General features: G+C 45.1%; 1 protein-coding gene across 3 annotated transcripts in view; it reads left to right on the top strand.

Moving 5' to 3' along the window:
* The window catches only part of C6H10orf90 (chromosome 6 C10orf90 homolog), a 206,919-nt gene that overhangs the window by 139,044 nt on the left and 50,774 nt on the right, over positions 1-17,101 (top strand). For all 3 annotated transcript variants that reach the window (XM_087432987.1, XM_087432986.1, XM_004438875.3), the window contains one exon: positions 2,050-3,178. In XM_087432987.1, the coding sequence (XP_087289113.1) occupies positions 2,050-3,178 (1,129 nt within the window). The remainder of the gene's footprint in view (positions 1-2,049; positions 3,179-17,101) is intronic.

The raw sequence follows: 17,101 nt of genomic DNA, 5'->3' as shown, positions 1-17,101 counted from the left end.
ACCACAGCCATGAAAAGTGCCGTGTAGGGAGACAGAAGGGAAGGAGAGGTGCCTCAGAAGCATCGGCAGATGGTCATCATCACGCCTGCCCGCTGGAATCACACCAGAAGCTTTAAAAATGCTGAGGCCTGAGCCTCACTCCCAGGGATTCTGATTTAATTGTTCGGAGATGAGGCCTGTGCATTGGGGTTTTCACAAGCTCCCAGGTGCCTCTCATGTGCAACCTGGGCTGAGAACCGCTGTAAGAGGAGGTTTCAAGCAAAGCCTGGTTTGAACTGGCTATCTGGAAAAAGATAGCCAGTGATATTTTGATTTTTTAAAAAATGAAGTGAATTTTAAGATGACTCTCCTATCTGTTTCTTCTGCTTCACCTATCTCTTGTTATCTTTTGAGTTTGCAACTTCCCACCATGGTTTAAAATCTAACCATGTGTAAGGTGATGGAGATTGCCATGAACAGCAAGAAAAAAAGGAAAAACCAAGAAAGACAAGTTGACCATCTTCTCGTGTCTAACAGGATGCCATGAGCCCCGAGTGCTAACATTGCACACACTGGTCCTCCCATCAAGTCCAGCTGGAGGAGAGCATGACGTTAGTTGAGTAAAGGAATATTAATCCTGCTCTGAAGAGGAGAAATGGCACCGTGCTTTCTTATCACATCTTAGGAAAGGAGAACAATTTGCTCCCGTCAAACGCGGCTCTTCCCCTCTAAAAAGTGTTCTCTTGAAAAGACCAGCAGACCCATGACTCTGTGTTTCTCAAAGTGTGTTCCCTGGATCACCTACAGCAGAATCACAGGGATGTTGGTTAAAATGCAGGCACTTGGGCCGCACCCACAGACCTACAGAGCCTGGGGAACCTGCAATTGTAACATTCCAGATGATTCTCAGGCACCTTGGAGTTTGAGCACTGCTGCCTAAGTGTCAAGCACCAATTATGCCTTCAGGCTCCCAAAGTGAAGACACTGCGAGCAGCGGGAGTTGAGCACTGTGATACCGGTATTATTTTGGATCCTGTGCACTTCCACACCAGGGTTCATTTCAAGCACGTGGAATAAGGAATGTCAAAATGGGGGCTCAAGACCCTGCGAGCATTCATTAGTGCTGGGCATCTTCAGTCCTCCGTGTAGCTTTCTGCGTACACATAATAAAAACAAAATGAGGACAGGAGAGACTCTTCCTCCTCATCTCAACCTGGTTAGACGCTTTATTAAAAATCACGGCACATTGTTTTGGACACACTAGCTATTTACTCTTGGGATATAAGATCTGCTGATTAGGAGGCATGAAACACCTTGATCGTTATACTGGTCAGAACTCATGATTATGCAACTGAGCATTGAAATGCAGCAAAACTACATCTGTCCTGGTCCAAACCCGTACCCCTACCCCATTCTGGTACGTGATTGTCGTGGTCACTGTGTTACTCTGGGCACTTGTCAAGCTTGGGTGTTTGACTGCCGTTGTTTCGTTCTCTGGACTTTGACCCCCTGTTGCCAAGCATGTGGAGCCCTGAATTCCAGTCTAAACCAGCAAAGGTGGAGGACTGTGCTAGGGAGTTGGGGACCGAGGCAGAGAGGGGCTCCTGTAATCACATTTGCTGTTTCCATTGAAGAGCACTGACTCATCTCCCATATAAACCTGTGCCCCCAAGTCCCACCCTCCTCCAGAATTTCATCTTCCCTCCCCTGTGAGGTTGTGAACGTGTGTTCAGGTGCTCCTGGGCCCCGGTGGAGGTGATGATTGAAATTGACGATTCCCATCAACGCAAACATCATTAAATAAACTATGAGTAGACACCCAGCAGAGAAAACCAGTTCCTCAGTCAGAGGAACGTTTCCAGAATGTATAACCATTTCACAAGCAGATCTGGGTTTCTTTCCCTTCCGAACACTCAGAGGTGGTGTCAGGTGTTGGGGAAAAGGCCTTGGAGGAGAAACTCGGAGTATTATGAACAGAATTCTCTGGAGTCCTGATGGCCCTTGAAAGAGAGTTGACTGCCTGCATTACAATGGACTGCTTGAATAATTGCCATCTTTTTCCATTTGCAGGAGACTCTGGCATCGCAAAACACAAAAATGATTTCATCCATAGTCATTTCACAGCTGATTGATGAGAATAAATCAAAAGAAAATGGGGCCGCGTTGCCCGCGCCGTGTGCAGTGGCTCAGCCTCCAGCATGTCCCGTGAAGCAATCTCTGGCTAATCGGAGCGGAGTCACCATCAGCAGGGCGTTCGCCCTCCTTCCCAGAGGATCAGGAATTCAGACACCGGTGGAGGAGCGAGGATCTGAGACAGAGTGGCTGCCCAAAGAGGAGAAGCCCTGCGGTGGCCCCCAAAAGGGATTTGCATCCATCACCATCACGGCCAGGCGCGTGGGACCCCCAGCCAGCACCCTGGTGTGGGAGGCTGTAGGGGACCCCCTGTGCCCCAAATGCAGGGCCCAGGACGCTCTGCTCAGGGACTCCTCCGCTCTGGCCAGTGGTGCCAATCCACATCAGCACCATGGACCTTTCCCCTTCGTGGAATTCTCCAGAAACAGCTCTGTGATGAGGCTGAAGCTTCCTGAGGCCCACGCACAGCTGTGTAAGGGACACGGGTATTGGATCACCAATGGGGACAACAGAGAGAACAGTTTTTCTCGAGGCATCCCACGGTCGGGAAAGAGCCCACTGGTGTTCAGCTCCTGTGTCCATCTCAGGGTGTCTCAGCAGTGTCCGAATTCCATCTACTATCTAGACAGGTCCCTCTCTGTCCCCATTGAGCAGCCTCAACTTACCAGCCCTGAAATGCACAGATCGGTCCTGTCGCTCAACCTAAATTGCAGTTCACACAAATTGACACCAGATGGAGTAGATGGCACAGCTAACGGAGGGCCCGCAAGCGGCACCCTGAAGCAGGAGCTCACAGAGGGAAACCAGGACCTCCTAGACACGCGCTGGAACTCAGGTTTGCAAGCAAGTTTCTTGAAGAGAAACATATCGTTGGGACGGGAGCGTTTGGGGACTGGCTTATGTCCTTGGAATGGCTCCCCTCCACTGGAAAATGCAGAATTCACAGACGTGGGAACTAACCTGGTCACTGTAAGAAAGGGGAGAGAGGACCATGCAACTCGTTGTCACACCAGCAGGCACACCAACCAGCTGTCCATTCACATTCCTGGCTGGAGTTACAGGGCAGGTGAGTGCCGCCCCCGTCCTCAGGAGGGGGGCTGCCAAGTGCAGACGCCTGCCCGTCAGGTAATCGGTGTAAATGCCCTGCCGAGGTGGATAGGGAGCGAGTTTCTTCTCCTTAACTTATTCTCAGTAGAATTGCTTCATCTTCTCCCTCAAAGCTGACCATTCATTGCTCAGTGATGATGTCTGGTTTGGGTGGGTTTTCTTAGATGATACCTTTGTAGATTATGAGAGACCGTCCCTCCAGGTTTTTTTTCCAACAATAGTTCCAGACCATGTGTAATGAGTAGGAAAGTAGAACCTCCAAATGAAGTCAATTTAGGCAGGCGTCGTTCCCAAACAGTGTGACAAGAACAAAGTGCTGTGCCCTCCCGAATGTTTTGTCTCTCTGGTCCGAACATCTGAATATCTGGAAGTGTCCAGGGTGCTGCACCTTTTACTTTTCAATCAGATGGTTGATATTTGTGGATTGGCCTTAGAAACCTAGACCACGAAGCCCCACAATGGAGTGTCTGTGCGTGACAGTGTGAGAGTGTGTGTGTGTGTGTGTGTGTGTGCATGTGTGTATAGTAATTACAGAATATTTTCAAAAGAGGCAAACTGGGGACTCTCTGTGCCAAAGAGCAGCAGCAGCAGTTTTCTGTTTCTTTAGCTGTGTTTTCTGGGGCAGCTCGGCTGCGATTTGTTGCTGTTTCCACCACTGCCGGGACTGGGCAGAATTCCTGAGGCCAGCTGCCCTGGACACCCTTCCCCTTTCTCGGGAGATGAGGGAGGGGAAAGCAGGCCTCAGCCAGAGGCCAGACTTCTTTCTTTCTCTGTGTAAACTTCCGATTTTCAGCTTTACTTTCTGTGAGAGACTCTGGTTTATGAATTAGTGACTTTCCACTTGGGGAAAATATTTAAAGATAATAGTAGTAAAATTGAGAATGCAGCATATGCATAATAATTTTACAGTGCAATTTTTGTCCATTAAAGCTTTATTAATTAATAAAAATGACTGTAAAACATTTTAAAGCTATAATGTGCATAGAAATGTTAAATGATGTAATTAATTTTAACAAGAGCGTATATAGTGAATGCTCAGACATTTTTAAGGCAATTTGACATGGCTTTTGGATTGATTAGACTGTCAAAATGCCTCTGAGTCTTACAGACTTATTGCAAGAAGGAAAATGTAAGCAGCTGTCAGTGTTGCAAAGATGGACCTCATTTTAGTATTTAAAGAAATTGCTCAAGCCAGCCACTTCCGTTTCCTTGTTGACGAAGATTCTGGAAATGTACGACCTACATTGCTGTGACGCATATCCTCGTTTTTATGCCATGTCTCATGGTGTGAAGTAATAATTTGCATTTATAGTACTTCCATCAAAGGGTCTTTAAAAGTCACTAGAGCCAGTCTCAAACATTTATCTCAGAGGAGAGGAGCAGGAACAGAGAAGATTCCCCCCAACTTATTTTTGGCTTTGGCACACAGAGATTTTTGATTGTGACTTTATGAAATGTCTACTCCTATAACTAATTTTCTTAGGCAAAGAGTATGAGTTAATTCTACTTCCCACAGGCCGACTTCCCTCAGAATAGCTCTATATCCCAAAGATTCACAGGTGGAGCTTTTGAACAACTCCAAATCATGTGGCCTCATTCTCCCATTCAAGGAGAGAGAGATTCACGGAGGCCGGATCCGCTTCTGTAGAGTTGCTGATCTACTATTTTCTGGTGCAGTGAATGTGGACCAGCCACACCAACTCTAGGAGCCTGTTTTCTCGTCTGGGTAACTAGAGAAGGAGGTGGATTTGGTGTTCTTGAAGGTCCCCTCAAGCCTGAAAAAATTTCTGCTCTACTTGCCTGAGGTGAAATCTGTGAGGGAAAGAGGTTCCATGTGACTCTGTGTCCCTTAGTCATGAAGTTCAAAGCTGCAGAAACTCGGGCTCACCATTATGAGCACATGCCTCAGATGTGTACAAATGTACACTCACACAAACACACACACACACGTCCCTGTACTTTTGTGCTCTCTCACTCAGGAACTAATTTGCAATGGAATGTACTTCTTCCCAGGTGACAAGAAAGCACTTCTTGTCCATGCTATAGAATTCTTACCCGAAATTTATAAGCACAACTCACGGACTCTAACTACCACCGTCTGTCCTAGTATAATCTACACGATGCTTCAAGGGTGAGCTCGCTGACCTTCAGGCTTGACAGAGCTTTTTAGCTTAATGCAAGTGTTTTCCAACAGTGGCGATGCTCATTAAAACTCCAAGGAACTGTTTGTATTTTCCTGCTGGAACTGGCATCTTGTCTGAGGCATTCGTGACAGCCTCCCGTGGCTACACATGCTATTAGTGGTCTTCAGACTTCATAGTTACTGAATCTGATTCTTTTTATCTGAAGGATTGCAAAGACTGCATGAGCAGCATCTTTTAACGTCCTGCTGCAAGGTTGGTGCAGCCTGGGAGATTCTACAAACGGGGGCAAGGCAATTTTAGGTCTAGTTGTTAGGTCATCAGACAGAAAGTCCTGAAGTTGTATTCTTGAATGATCCTCCAGGACACGCACCCAGAAAGATTGCCAAGATTATGGAAAATGGGATACAGCACTTATAAACCCTTTGTGCAGGACAGATGGGCCGTGTCTACTGGGACAGAGTGTTCTAACAGACACGGGTATCTGTTCTCTTTTAAGGGCTGAGGTCTTAGGAATTGGTCCTTTCTTTGCTTATCTCCTCAGTCCCTGTATGTTTCTCTCTACCATTAGTAAGCACCCTGCTAGCCCCTGCTAGATGGGCATTGTACAAATCCCTGCACCTATTGTAAGGAAGAGTTTCATCATCGTCACCATTGTCATCATCATCCTGTCAATAACCACAACATACAGTGTGGAAATCCTAGATGCCAAGCCCTGGGCTACATCCATTGTGTCCATTATTTTGAATCAGTCAAACCATTCTGTAAAGAGAGAATCTCATCCCTATTTTGCCAGTAAGACAATTGAGGCTTGGAGATTAAATGATTTACCTAAGTCCATGTGGCCATTAAGTGCTAGAGCTGAGAACAGTTCTGTGTATTTGGCTCCTGCTGTGCCCTTCTTGGTGACAGCCCTCAGCAGAGTAGTTAGGATGGTGGGGACTCTCTCAGTGGTGGCCCCATCTCCACTATCATTACAGGTGATGTTTGAAGACTGCTTATGGACGTGTGAAGTAATACCAGTATTTGGTGGCCACTTACCCTGGTATAATCTATTAGGAGAGTGAGCTACACAGTTAATTTCTAATTAAATGTAATAAGCCCTGTCATTATATCAAATGATATAGTTAAAATTTATTGGCTCAGAAATTCTTCCCAGCCTGAAATCCCGTTCTTTGTGGTGGTCTGTGGGATATACAATATTGATCTGAATGGTTCTCTCCTCCCTGGGTGTTTCATGCCTCAAACCGAAGTATTGACTTCGATACATTACTTATTGCCAGTTTCATTTTGCCTTCGTGGCCTAGAGCTGAAGCTTTCCCCTATTCCCGAGACATCCAAGTGGATGGAGCAAAACCACCTGATTTTGTTAGATGCTTTTGGAGAAGATACTGATGTGTAGTTTGCCTGCATCTATTTGCTCCAAACGCTGGTGTTCTGTGGTGAACGCTCTTAGAATGCCCCAGTCAGTGCACAGGCTTCTGGTGGCGCTGGTCTGAAAGTCCCCAGGGGAATTCAGTATCACTAGTGATCCAAGATGTGAATGGCTGGAGAGGATTCACTGGAGAGGAATGACTGGATGCCTGCCAGGTCACCAAATGAGCGTTGTGTCTACTAGTGTTCTGATGCTGCAACGTTGTTGGTGAGGGTGGTTTATTTCATGAAGAAAGTGCTTGTACCACTCAAGGGAAGATGACAGACTATATGTATATATGTCAAGCCCACCAGAGAAGTCTGCATTGGACTCAGCTCCCCCAATCCCATGAGGACTTCTTCCTAGAGGGGCCGGAAGACGTTTGAGGAACACTTATTTTACAAATGTGATTTTTCTGTAATGATCTAGAACTGGGATTGGCAAATTTTTTTTGTAAAGGGCCAGATAGTAATTAAGTTAGGCTTTGTGGGCCAGATGGTCTCCAGAGCAACTGCTCAACTCTGCCGTTGTGGAGTAAAAGCAGCCACAGACAATGCATAAATAAATGAGTGTGGCCATGTTCCAATAAAACTTTATTTATGAAAACAGGCAGTGGGCCAGATTTGGCCTGTGGGCTGTAATTTGCTGACTCTGAATCTTCCATTCTCCAAGACACACTTTACCCTGTTTGCCAATGTTGCATGTTGGATTCTCTAGAAATCCAACCCTGAGACAGAGATTAATGGGCAGGGCATTCGCTGGGGAGTGCTCTTGGGAGTGGCACCCATGCATGGGAAAGGAAGAAAGCAGGAATGGGCAGAGGGAGAAGTTGCTCTGTGATGCAGTCATAATGAAGGCCTTAGAGAACTCTGAATTTAGATGGCCTTTCAGAGTTACTCTGAGTTGAGGCAAGGGGGCTGGGTTATATACCCCCTGGGAAGGGGATGTGACCTTGGATGAGGCAGCCATCTTCAGCCAGCCAGTTGCCATAGTTGTAGTGGACTATTGAGGATTGTGGTGAACTGCAGGACTCCCAGAAGCTGGGGGATACGTCCTTCATTCCTGAGGGGGTGGCATCTGAATGCATCACAGCTGGCCATTCTGTTTAATCTACTCTTTCCACTCTGTGACCTCATAATTCTCTAAAACAAGTCAAGTATCTTGCAAGGCTGGATCTGGGGCAGTGGGGTGAGGGTAGGGGGTGTGGACCTTAGCACTTGTATGAAGAGGATAGTGGTAAATTCTGTTCTCCCATCCTTGACATTTATTCATTCATTCAGCAAATGTATTTTGGACGATTGTCCAGGTGCGGGAGTGGTGACATGGACCACGGTGGCAGTGGTGCTGAGAAGTGGTCAGATTCTCGTGCTGTGTTTTGAATGTAAAGTGCACAGGGTTGCTGATATCAGATGGGTTGGCAGTGCCCACAGTGACAGGAGATATCTGCAGGGTGTGTCTAACCATCTTCAGTTTCCTGAGGCTGCCTCAACTCTGCAGTGCTTCCCAACTAGATGGGAAGCTTGTCTACCAGTGGCTGGCCAACATTTACACCATGGCTGCGCACTCTCCTGCTGATGGAGTGTTGTTGAGAACCAGGTGAACAATGTCATGACAATGTCTTCTTACGTTTTGTGAAGCTGTAAGAGAAGACTTGAGCAGAATGAACAATCATCGTGAACAATGTTTTTGTAGGGTTTTTTATGGTTGACAGCAAGATAAGCCAGGGAGTGTTAGAATCAGCTGACAAATGGACAACAAAACCGAGACCCCGGTATCTAGTAAGAGCTCGAGAGCAGTGATTAGCAAACTGCAGCCTGGGGGCCAAACCCAACCCTCCACCGGTTTTTGTTAAGTCAAGTTCATTGGAATACAGCCATGCTTATTCACTCACGTGTTCTGTGGCTGCTTTCGCACTGCACTGCAACAGCAGAGTTGAGTAGTTGGGACAGAGACCGTGTAACCCATAAAGCCTGCAGTGTTTACTATCTGGGCGTTTACAGAAAAAGTGTGCCACTCCCTGCTCAAGGGTGAGCTCTCTGGGTGACTTTGGGCAGGTCACTTTCCTGCAAGGTCTTCAGCTTTTCATCTGTGGAATGAGAGACGTAGACCAGATTATCTCTTGAATTCTTCTCTCCTGGTCCAAGTTATCCATTTTTTGGGCTGTGGTTTTCTGTCACAATAGATCTAGACAAGTCCAATTTTCAGGTTAACTCTTAGAATGTAGGAGAGACGCTCAGAGTCAAAGGGAAAAGCTCCCGCATTGTTGACCTCCAGAACCCTGTTTACTCTGGGTTCTTCACCTGTTCTGACCAGTGCCTTCCCGGCTTTCTCTGAATCTTTCTTCCCGCTCCCTAGACGCAGATGCCCACTGAGGTTCAACCTTGACATGCAGCTCTCCTGCCCCTTTTCACATCAGTAGCAAGATCAGGCACTTCTGTGCCACCTGCCATTGTCAATAAGTGGTTGGGGCATGTGTCCAGCCCTGGGACCACCTGCCAGTGCCAGACCAGAGTCCCATCTAGACACCATTCCCTCACTCACGTGCTGTTTATTGTGTCAGCCATGGTACCAGGCACTGTGCTAGGTTCTGGTTCCACAAGCTGAAATGAAACTCGGACATGGTCTCCCCACCATGCAGCTTACAATCTGGTGGGAAAACAGACATCCAACTGATATTCCTGAAATAAGCATGTAATTATAGATTGTGGTCAGTGCTGTAGGGAGAGGTGAGGACCATGAGTTTAACAAGGGAAGCTTAATTTAGAAGAGGAAGTTTGTCAAGAAGACCTTTTTGAGGGAGGGACACTTAAACTGATTCTTGAAGCATAAGTAGAAGGGCCAGCGTGTTCTGAAGCTTCGAGGCAGAGACGAGCTCATCACTTTGGAGGAACTGAAAAGGCCAGTGTGCCTGCAGCGTAGCAAGTAACGCCACAAGGCTGGAGAGGTGAGCTCTAGCCACAGTCAGGGTTAGGGTTAGGGTTAGAGGTGAAGAGACCAGAATAAGGATTTAAAATGTTATCCTAAGGGCATTGAGATGCCATGAATAAAGTATGCTTTAAGAAGATCGCTCTTGCTCCTGAGAGGGTAAGAGAGAGAAGGAGGTAAGGCTATTGCTATTGTGTAAATGAGAGCCATGTGGGAGGCTGGGGAGGGGGGAGAAGTAGTCTGATGGTGGAATTCACAAGCCTCAAGTATTGATCAGGTCATCAGGAGGGAAATAAGGAGGTGGCAAGGATGACATCTGGGTTTCTGGCTTTAGCATCCAGAGAAGGTTTTTTATTTTAATAGACTTAATTTTTTAGAGCAGTTTTAGGTTCACAGCAAAATGAAGAGGAATACAGACATATCCCTTATATCCATTGCCCCCATACATGCACGGCCTCCCCTGCTATCAACATCCTGCACCAGAGCGGTACATTTGTTACAATCGATGGACCTACATTGACTCATCATTGTCACCCAAAGCCCATAGTTTACATTAGGGTTCACTCTTGGTGTTGTACATTCTATGGGTTTTGACAAATGTATAATCACATGTATCCATTATTATGGTATCATAAAGAGTATCTTCACTGCCCTAAAAGTCTTCTATGCTCCTCTTGTTCATCCCCCACCCCCTGGGCAACCACTGATCTTTTAACTGTCTTCACAGTTTTGCCTTTTCCAGAATGTCATCTTGTTTTTAGATTGGCTTCTTTTATTTACTAACGTGCATTTGAATTTCCTCCATGTCTTTTTGCGGTGTGATAGCTCATTTCTTTTTAGTGCTGAATAATATTCCATTGTCTGGATGTAACACGGGTTGTTTATCCATTTACCTACTGGAGGATATCTTAGTTGCTTCCAAGTTTTGGCAACTCTGAATCTTCAGCTGCCATAAATATCATGTGCAGGTTTTTGTGTGGACATAAGTTTTCAGCTCCCTTGGGTAAATACCAAGGAGTGTGATTGCTGGATCATGTGGTAGGAGTATGTTTGGTTTTGTAAGAAACTGCCAAACTGTCTTCCAAAGTGGCTGCACCATTTTTGCATTCCCACCAGCAATGAATGAGAGTTTAGGTTGCTCTACATTCTTGCCAGCGTTTGGTGTTGTCAGTGTTCTGGATTTCAGCCATTCTCATAGGTGTGTGCTGTACCTCTTTGTTGCTTTAATTTGCATTTCCTTGTTGGCATATGATGTGGAGCATCTTTTCTTTTTTTGTCATCTGTACATCTTCTTTGGTGAGATGTCTATTAAGGTCTTTGTCTCATTTTTAATGATTGTTTGTTTTCTTATTGTTGAGTTTTAAGAGTTTGTTGTGTATGTTGGATAACAGGGGAGATTTTTATCCAGATTGGGAAGATGTGAGGAGGAGGAGAGCAGATCCCCGGCAGCATGACGACAGGTTACATCTGAAGAATCAGTGGGACATTCAGGTGCAGATGGCAAGCCGGCATTTGGACCCATGCATCTGGAGCCCAAGAGAAAGTTGCAGTCTGGAGTTGTGGTTGGGGACACTTCTTCCTAGCGTGTATGTTTTATGCCACAGAGGTGTTTAAGAACACCCAGGGAAAGAGAAGGACAGGAAGCAGAAAGGGTCCTGGAATGCTAATATTTAGAGATCTGGCAGGAAGAACAAAGTTTCCACTCGATATTAGTACTAGAACCACCCCCACTGCTGCTTTCATGTACTGAGGTCTTACTGTGTGCCCTGTGCTGTTCCAGGTACTTCATGAGTTTTAATCCATTTACTCCTCCCTAAAAATCCATGGGATAGGTACATTATTGATCTTCATTTTCCAGATGGGGAAACTGAAATACAAAGAGGTAAAGAGATTTGCCCGAGGCCACACAGCTAGATAGGGGCAGGGGGGTGGGGAAGGTTTCATGATCCTGTATCTGGCTGTGTTCCCATGGCCTCCCAATGGCACATCCCATGCCTCTTGTCACTTTTCTGCTCAGATTTGCTCCTGCTCTTGGTAATGTTTCCCTCACCTCCTGGACCCCAGGCTCAGGAGTCTGACTCCTCTTTGAACTCTTTCCTCCTCTCCCTCACTGCCATGTCAAGTCATCGGCCAATTTGAAAGTCTCTTATGTCCATCTCTTCCTTTCCGTATCCACAGCCACTGTCCTCCTTCAAGCCTTTATTATCTTCATGAAATTTCTATGCCTAAATAGATTTATTTTCCTGACTATAAAATGGATATATTATAGGCAACTGAGAAGAACAAAAAGCAGAATAAAAAGCTCTGTACCCTGGGCGGGCCCGATGGTGTGGTGGTTGAGTTCGCACACCACGCTTCCGCAGCCTGGGGTTTGCCAGTTCAGATCCTGGGTGCGGACCTACACACCACTCATCAAGCCGTGCTGTGGCGGCGTCCCACATACAAAATAGAGGAGGATGGGCACAGATGTTAGCTCAGGGCCAATCTTCCTCACAAAACAAAACAGAACAAAAGCTCGGTACCCTGAAATAATCATTATTAACATTTTGGTATATTTCTTTCCATTCTCTTTCTGTGCATATATATTTTTTCTTTAAATAGCTGAGATCCTGCTGCATACGTAATTTCTGAGTGTCTGCTACTTAGCACTATATCATAAATATTTCCTGATATTAACAATACTTTACAAAGATAACTTTTCTTGACTATGAAATGGTATATTTTACGGCTATATCATAGTTTGTTTAATTATTTCTTCGTGTTGGTCCTTAAAAGTGTTATTCATTTTTCACTTTTTGGAATAATATTAATGCGAACCCATGGTATATAAGACTTTTCTGTATACTGGATTATTTCCTTTTGAAAAAAATCCTTGAAATGGAATGCCTCAGAGAGTATCAGCCTTTTTAAGGTTCTTGAGCTGAATTAAACTCCAGGAGAAACCTAGGTGAAAGCTTCCTTCCTCAGGGTTGTAAAGGCCCTTCCTGTGTGTACTTGGCCAAGATTAGTATCAATTTGCAAATCTTTGCAAATTTCCATATGAAAAATACCACTTTGTGGTGTTTTGTGCTGATGTTTCTGTGATTGCTAGTAAAGGGGAATGTTTTTCTTCATGATTCCTGCTTCTCACCTTGACCTTGGCTATAGCTGACCCAGTGGTCCCCCACTCCCATGTGACCTTCCCTCTCTAGGCCTTGGCAGTATTGAAATTTGGGGCCAGATAGTTCTCTGTTGTACAGGGCTGTCTGTGCATTGTAGGATGTTTAACAGCACCTCTAGCCTCTACCCACTAGATGCCAACAGCCCTCCTTCTCCGTTGGTACAACACAAATGTCTCTAGATAGTGCCTGGTGGTGGGGAGGGAACAACAAAATCACCCTTGGTTGAAAACCACTGGCCCGCGCTGTGCCCAGACTTCCTTACAGCCCACTGTTATTATGGACCACGGTGCTCGGCAATCCTCATTGTTCACCAGATGGTGACTCAGCCTCAGTGCATCTTCCCAGCCTCACCTCTCAAGTACTCAACTCCCGGGAATTTTACGGCTTTTTAATGTGATGTCTTTGCTATGTCAGGGGGCCATTTTCCTTCTTCTAGACTGTACTGTCCTTGAGGTCAGAATCCAAGTCTGAGTCATTGGCATTGACTTCTCCACTCCCTGTGTGAGCCACAGAGCACAGAGCACCTCCTCAGGACCTGGGTTCTGGGCAGAGGACAGGTCATTCTGGTGACCTCACAAAGCCTTGCTGATGTCAGAGTCACTTAAAAGCTCACTGCCTTTCCTCCTTCAAACTACCTCTCCCTGTGGCCATATCCAAAACCTCTCTGGCCAGGAAAGGGTGGGGAGCCATGTAAGATTCACTGTCCAGAGGTAGGTTGTGAAAAGTAAAGTGAAAACTGTAGCATCCTCACTTGGTTTAAAATTGAGGGGAAAAAAGTCTCAAAATACTCTTTCCCTCCAGGAACTCAACAAGAATAATCAAGTATTGTCATGGAACAACTTTATTATCCTTCAGATGGTCAAATTTAATGTTAAAAAAAAGTATAGACATTGTTGCAAAAATATTCTGAAGGGTTTTTCTGTTTATTTAACTCCTGGTGTCTTGATGAGATTGTGTCCTTTTCCCCATAATCTTGAATATGATGATCAGGTCATTCCCCAGAGTCTATTTGGTCTCTAAAGGTTGCTCATGTCAGCCACCTCAGCTGGCTCTGTGGAGAGAAGGGCTCGTTTTCTTCTGTCTGAGTAACTCCGCTAGTTGCATGAATGGCTTGTGTCCCCACATGGTTCAGGAGTGGTCATTCTAATGGGCCATTTGCTTGGGTTTGCCAGGGATAGATGAAGAGAAATGGATTCCAGGTCTGCAGTGGGCTGATGGGTTAATGGTCTGATTTGTAAATTAGACAACTGCAGAGCAACCCTCCATACATAGATGTGAAATAATGACAATCAGGGTGACCTCACAGCAGCACCAGGGGTTTGGGAGTGAGACCCCTCTGAGTTTCCATTCACAGTCTGCCAGTTGCTGACCTTGTGTCCTCTGTGGGGTAATTTACGTGAGGAGCACCGAGCAGTGTGGACGTAGTGGGAACTCAGTACGTCTTGTAATTACCATCAGTCTTCAGCATCATCTGAGCCGTCTGCATAAAATCAACTGAGATGTGATCTTGAGAAGAGGAAGTGGTAGTAACATGGTAGATTCTGTGAGGAAAAGTATTTCAGATGGAGACGATCCTGGAACAAAGAAAAAAAAATGTGAGACATAGGTGGCATGTTTAACTCCTTTGGCTTGAGGAGTTTTTGCTCTTTTCCCAATTATCTTAACACAGAAGCTCAGATCTTTTAAAAAAATGTAATTTTATTTTCAGTGTCACCAACTAACTTTGGGAGAATGAGATGAGTGAAGATGGTAGGACCAGCTTGTAAATTCACCTTAAGCTGTGTTGTCCAAGTAGTTTGTTGTTAAATGCAGAAATCTTTTTCATATTGCTGTCATGGGGTCATTTATTTCCCGTGTAAGGTCATAGCTACATGAAGGCATTACTGTGGATGAAACACCACAGTTCACACACAGGGCATTCCAGTGATCTTATGTGGTTCAGAGGCTATTCTCAGGGTGTGGAAAGGTGTTCTTAACCAGGGGAGGGCATCAGACACATCAGGGATGCTTTCTCAAAGTGCCTGTGCTGGACCCTATGCTGGAATTCAAGTGAGGGCCTCCTTGGTTAAGAGCCCTGTTCCGGAGAATGTAGGGGAAGGAAAGTAATTTTCCTTCCACCCTTCTAAGTTCTCTCTGGAACCCCTATAACAACAGACAGATTAACAAGAGAAAAAAAACATAAAGTTATTAATATGTACATCTCATGTGTACATGGGAAATACCCAGGGAAAAATGAGTAACTCAAAGCAGTGGTTTAGAACTCCGGTTTATATAGCATCTTCAACAAAGAGCAATAATTTTGTGGAGAAGTGACAGGACAAAGGGGAGCAGTTTTAGGCTTCCAAGGTTGGCAAAGTAGGAAGGTAGATATGTAGGAGGAAACTAATGGTAGATAAAGGCTAAAGTTTGTCATGTCAATTACTCTGGTGCTGGCTCCAGGCTGATAGGTCTAAAGTAGTCTCTGGTGATTAACTTCTGTTCTTCCTGGAAGAGAGGGAAGGAGGGACTCCTTTGTAAATTTGTGTCCTGCTTTTAGGCAAGTAGGGGGAGGGCAGAGAGCTTTTCTTGTTTCTGCTTCTTCTTCTCAATTGGCTTCAGTTCAAAATAATCCTTATGCCAATGTGGCATATTTTTGGGGTAGGGTAATCTGCTACCCTTCAAGGACAGTCCTCTCTGAAGGAGGGCATGTCCCTCCTACAGTGCATCTTGATTCTCAGCTATTTAGGGATAATGATCAGACTCTTCAAGGTTGAGGTCCCCAAGAGATCCTGAAGGGCAGGTGCACAGGACAGGTGTTCTCTTCGCAGGGAACATAGTCTTTGTTATGCCACTTACAATTAGAACCTGCCCCCTCAAATGCCTGCCCTGCCTGCTCTGATTCTTGTGATAAATGCCCTACAGAAACAAAACTCATAGTCTGAGTGAGGTATGTATAAATTGGCCCATTAGGTGGTGGTTGCCTATAGAATCAGAAGTTGAAGACAAAGGCTACAAAAATCCAGGTTTTCTTCACCATTTTCTCAATTAGTTGAAACATTTGCATACAAGGACTGCGTCATTTTGCCCTTCTGTAGAACTGCCTTTCTTTTCACTGTGCTTTGGTGTGGTGCCATAAGCATACATTAAGGGCGTGGATCATTCATACTATACAATGCCATTTATGTGAGCCCCACAGGAAAAAATCTCCACCCTCCCTGTTCCCAGAGTTAAAGTACAGTGCTGTGCATCTTCTGAGCACCTCTAGTTCTTACCTCTCAGAGCATTTGACCCACGAATCTCCTAATGTTTCTCCTTCTACATTGTCTGTCAGAAAATTCAGACAACTTGGAGGCCCTTCTCTTGCAAATATTCATACTCTTATGGCAATATCTGGTGTTTTGGCTTTGTCTTATCTTTCCCATGTATAAATACATAATTTGGCTGAAATAAAGGGAAAAATTCTATAGTTTTACTTAAAATCTGCTCCTTCCTTGGGCAGGATACTAAATTGAAGGTCCAGGCTTGCACTGAACAAATTGGTGTATATTCAGCAGACAAACAGCTTTGGTGTTTTAGGAAGATAGAGGCTTATCCATTTTTACATCTAGATGGGCCACGTTAGGTGATTTTGATTGAATGGCCTATGTAGATGGTGGACAAATGACTTTGAGTTCCAGTGGCATCCTGTCCTGCACCTTCATAAATGCACGTGTGTGTGTAAGACCAAGTGACCCACTTCGGTTCAGAAGTGATAACAAAGGAGCTGTGAGGAGCTGAGCATCAGATCCCAGCCAGCAGAGTTTGGGAGACGTGGTCCATGAAATGCATTGAATGTCCAGTCTCGTGCATTTGGGAGATACAGCTTACTTGGACATCAGGGAGAATTTGTGCTGATGTAATTGGTTGTGGCAAAGCCCCTTGTGATTCTCTCAACCCCAAAGCCTACCTTGACCGTCAGCACTGCTGGTAGTACAGTGGTTTCTCTCCAGGTCTTACATCATCCATAAAAATGCTGCTTAAAAAAGGGTCTAAATGTAATCAGTTTCTTCTTTAATGCCTTTGCTTTTGTAATGTTTTCTCCCCTCTCATTGAAAAAGTAAAACATGTGCATTGTAAAAATTCAAATGTAAAAAGCAAAAAGAGGAGAATAAAGACCCCATAATCCCATTACCCACAGATAACATCACTGTTAATATTTTAATATATCTTCCCAAGTAGATTACTTGGATCTTCTCATATACACAACAAATTTTTCTTTTACT

The sequence above is a fragment of the Ceratotherium simum genome, chromosome 6 (assembly GCF_057802395.1).
Source record: "Ceratotherium simum simum isolate JZ-2026a chromosome 6, ASM5780239v1, whole genome shotgun sequence".
Taxonomy (NCBI): domain Eukaryota; kingdom Metazoa; phylum Chordata; class Mammalia; order Perissodactyla; family Rhinocerotidae; genus Ceratotherium; species Ceratotherium simum.
Note: the sequence above shows the minus strand (reverse complement) of the source record. Positions and strands in the feature narration are given on the sequence as shown.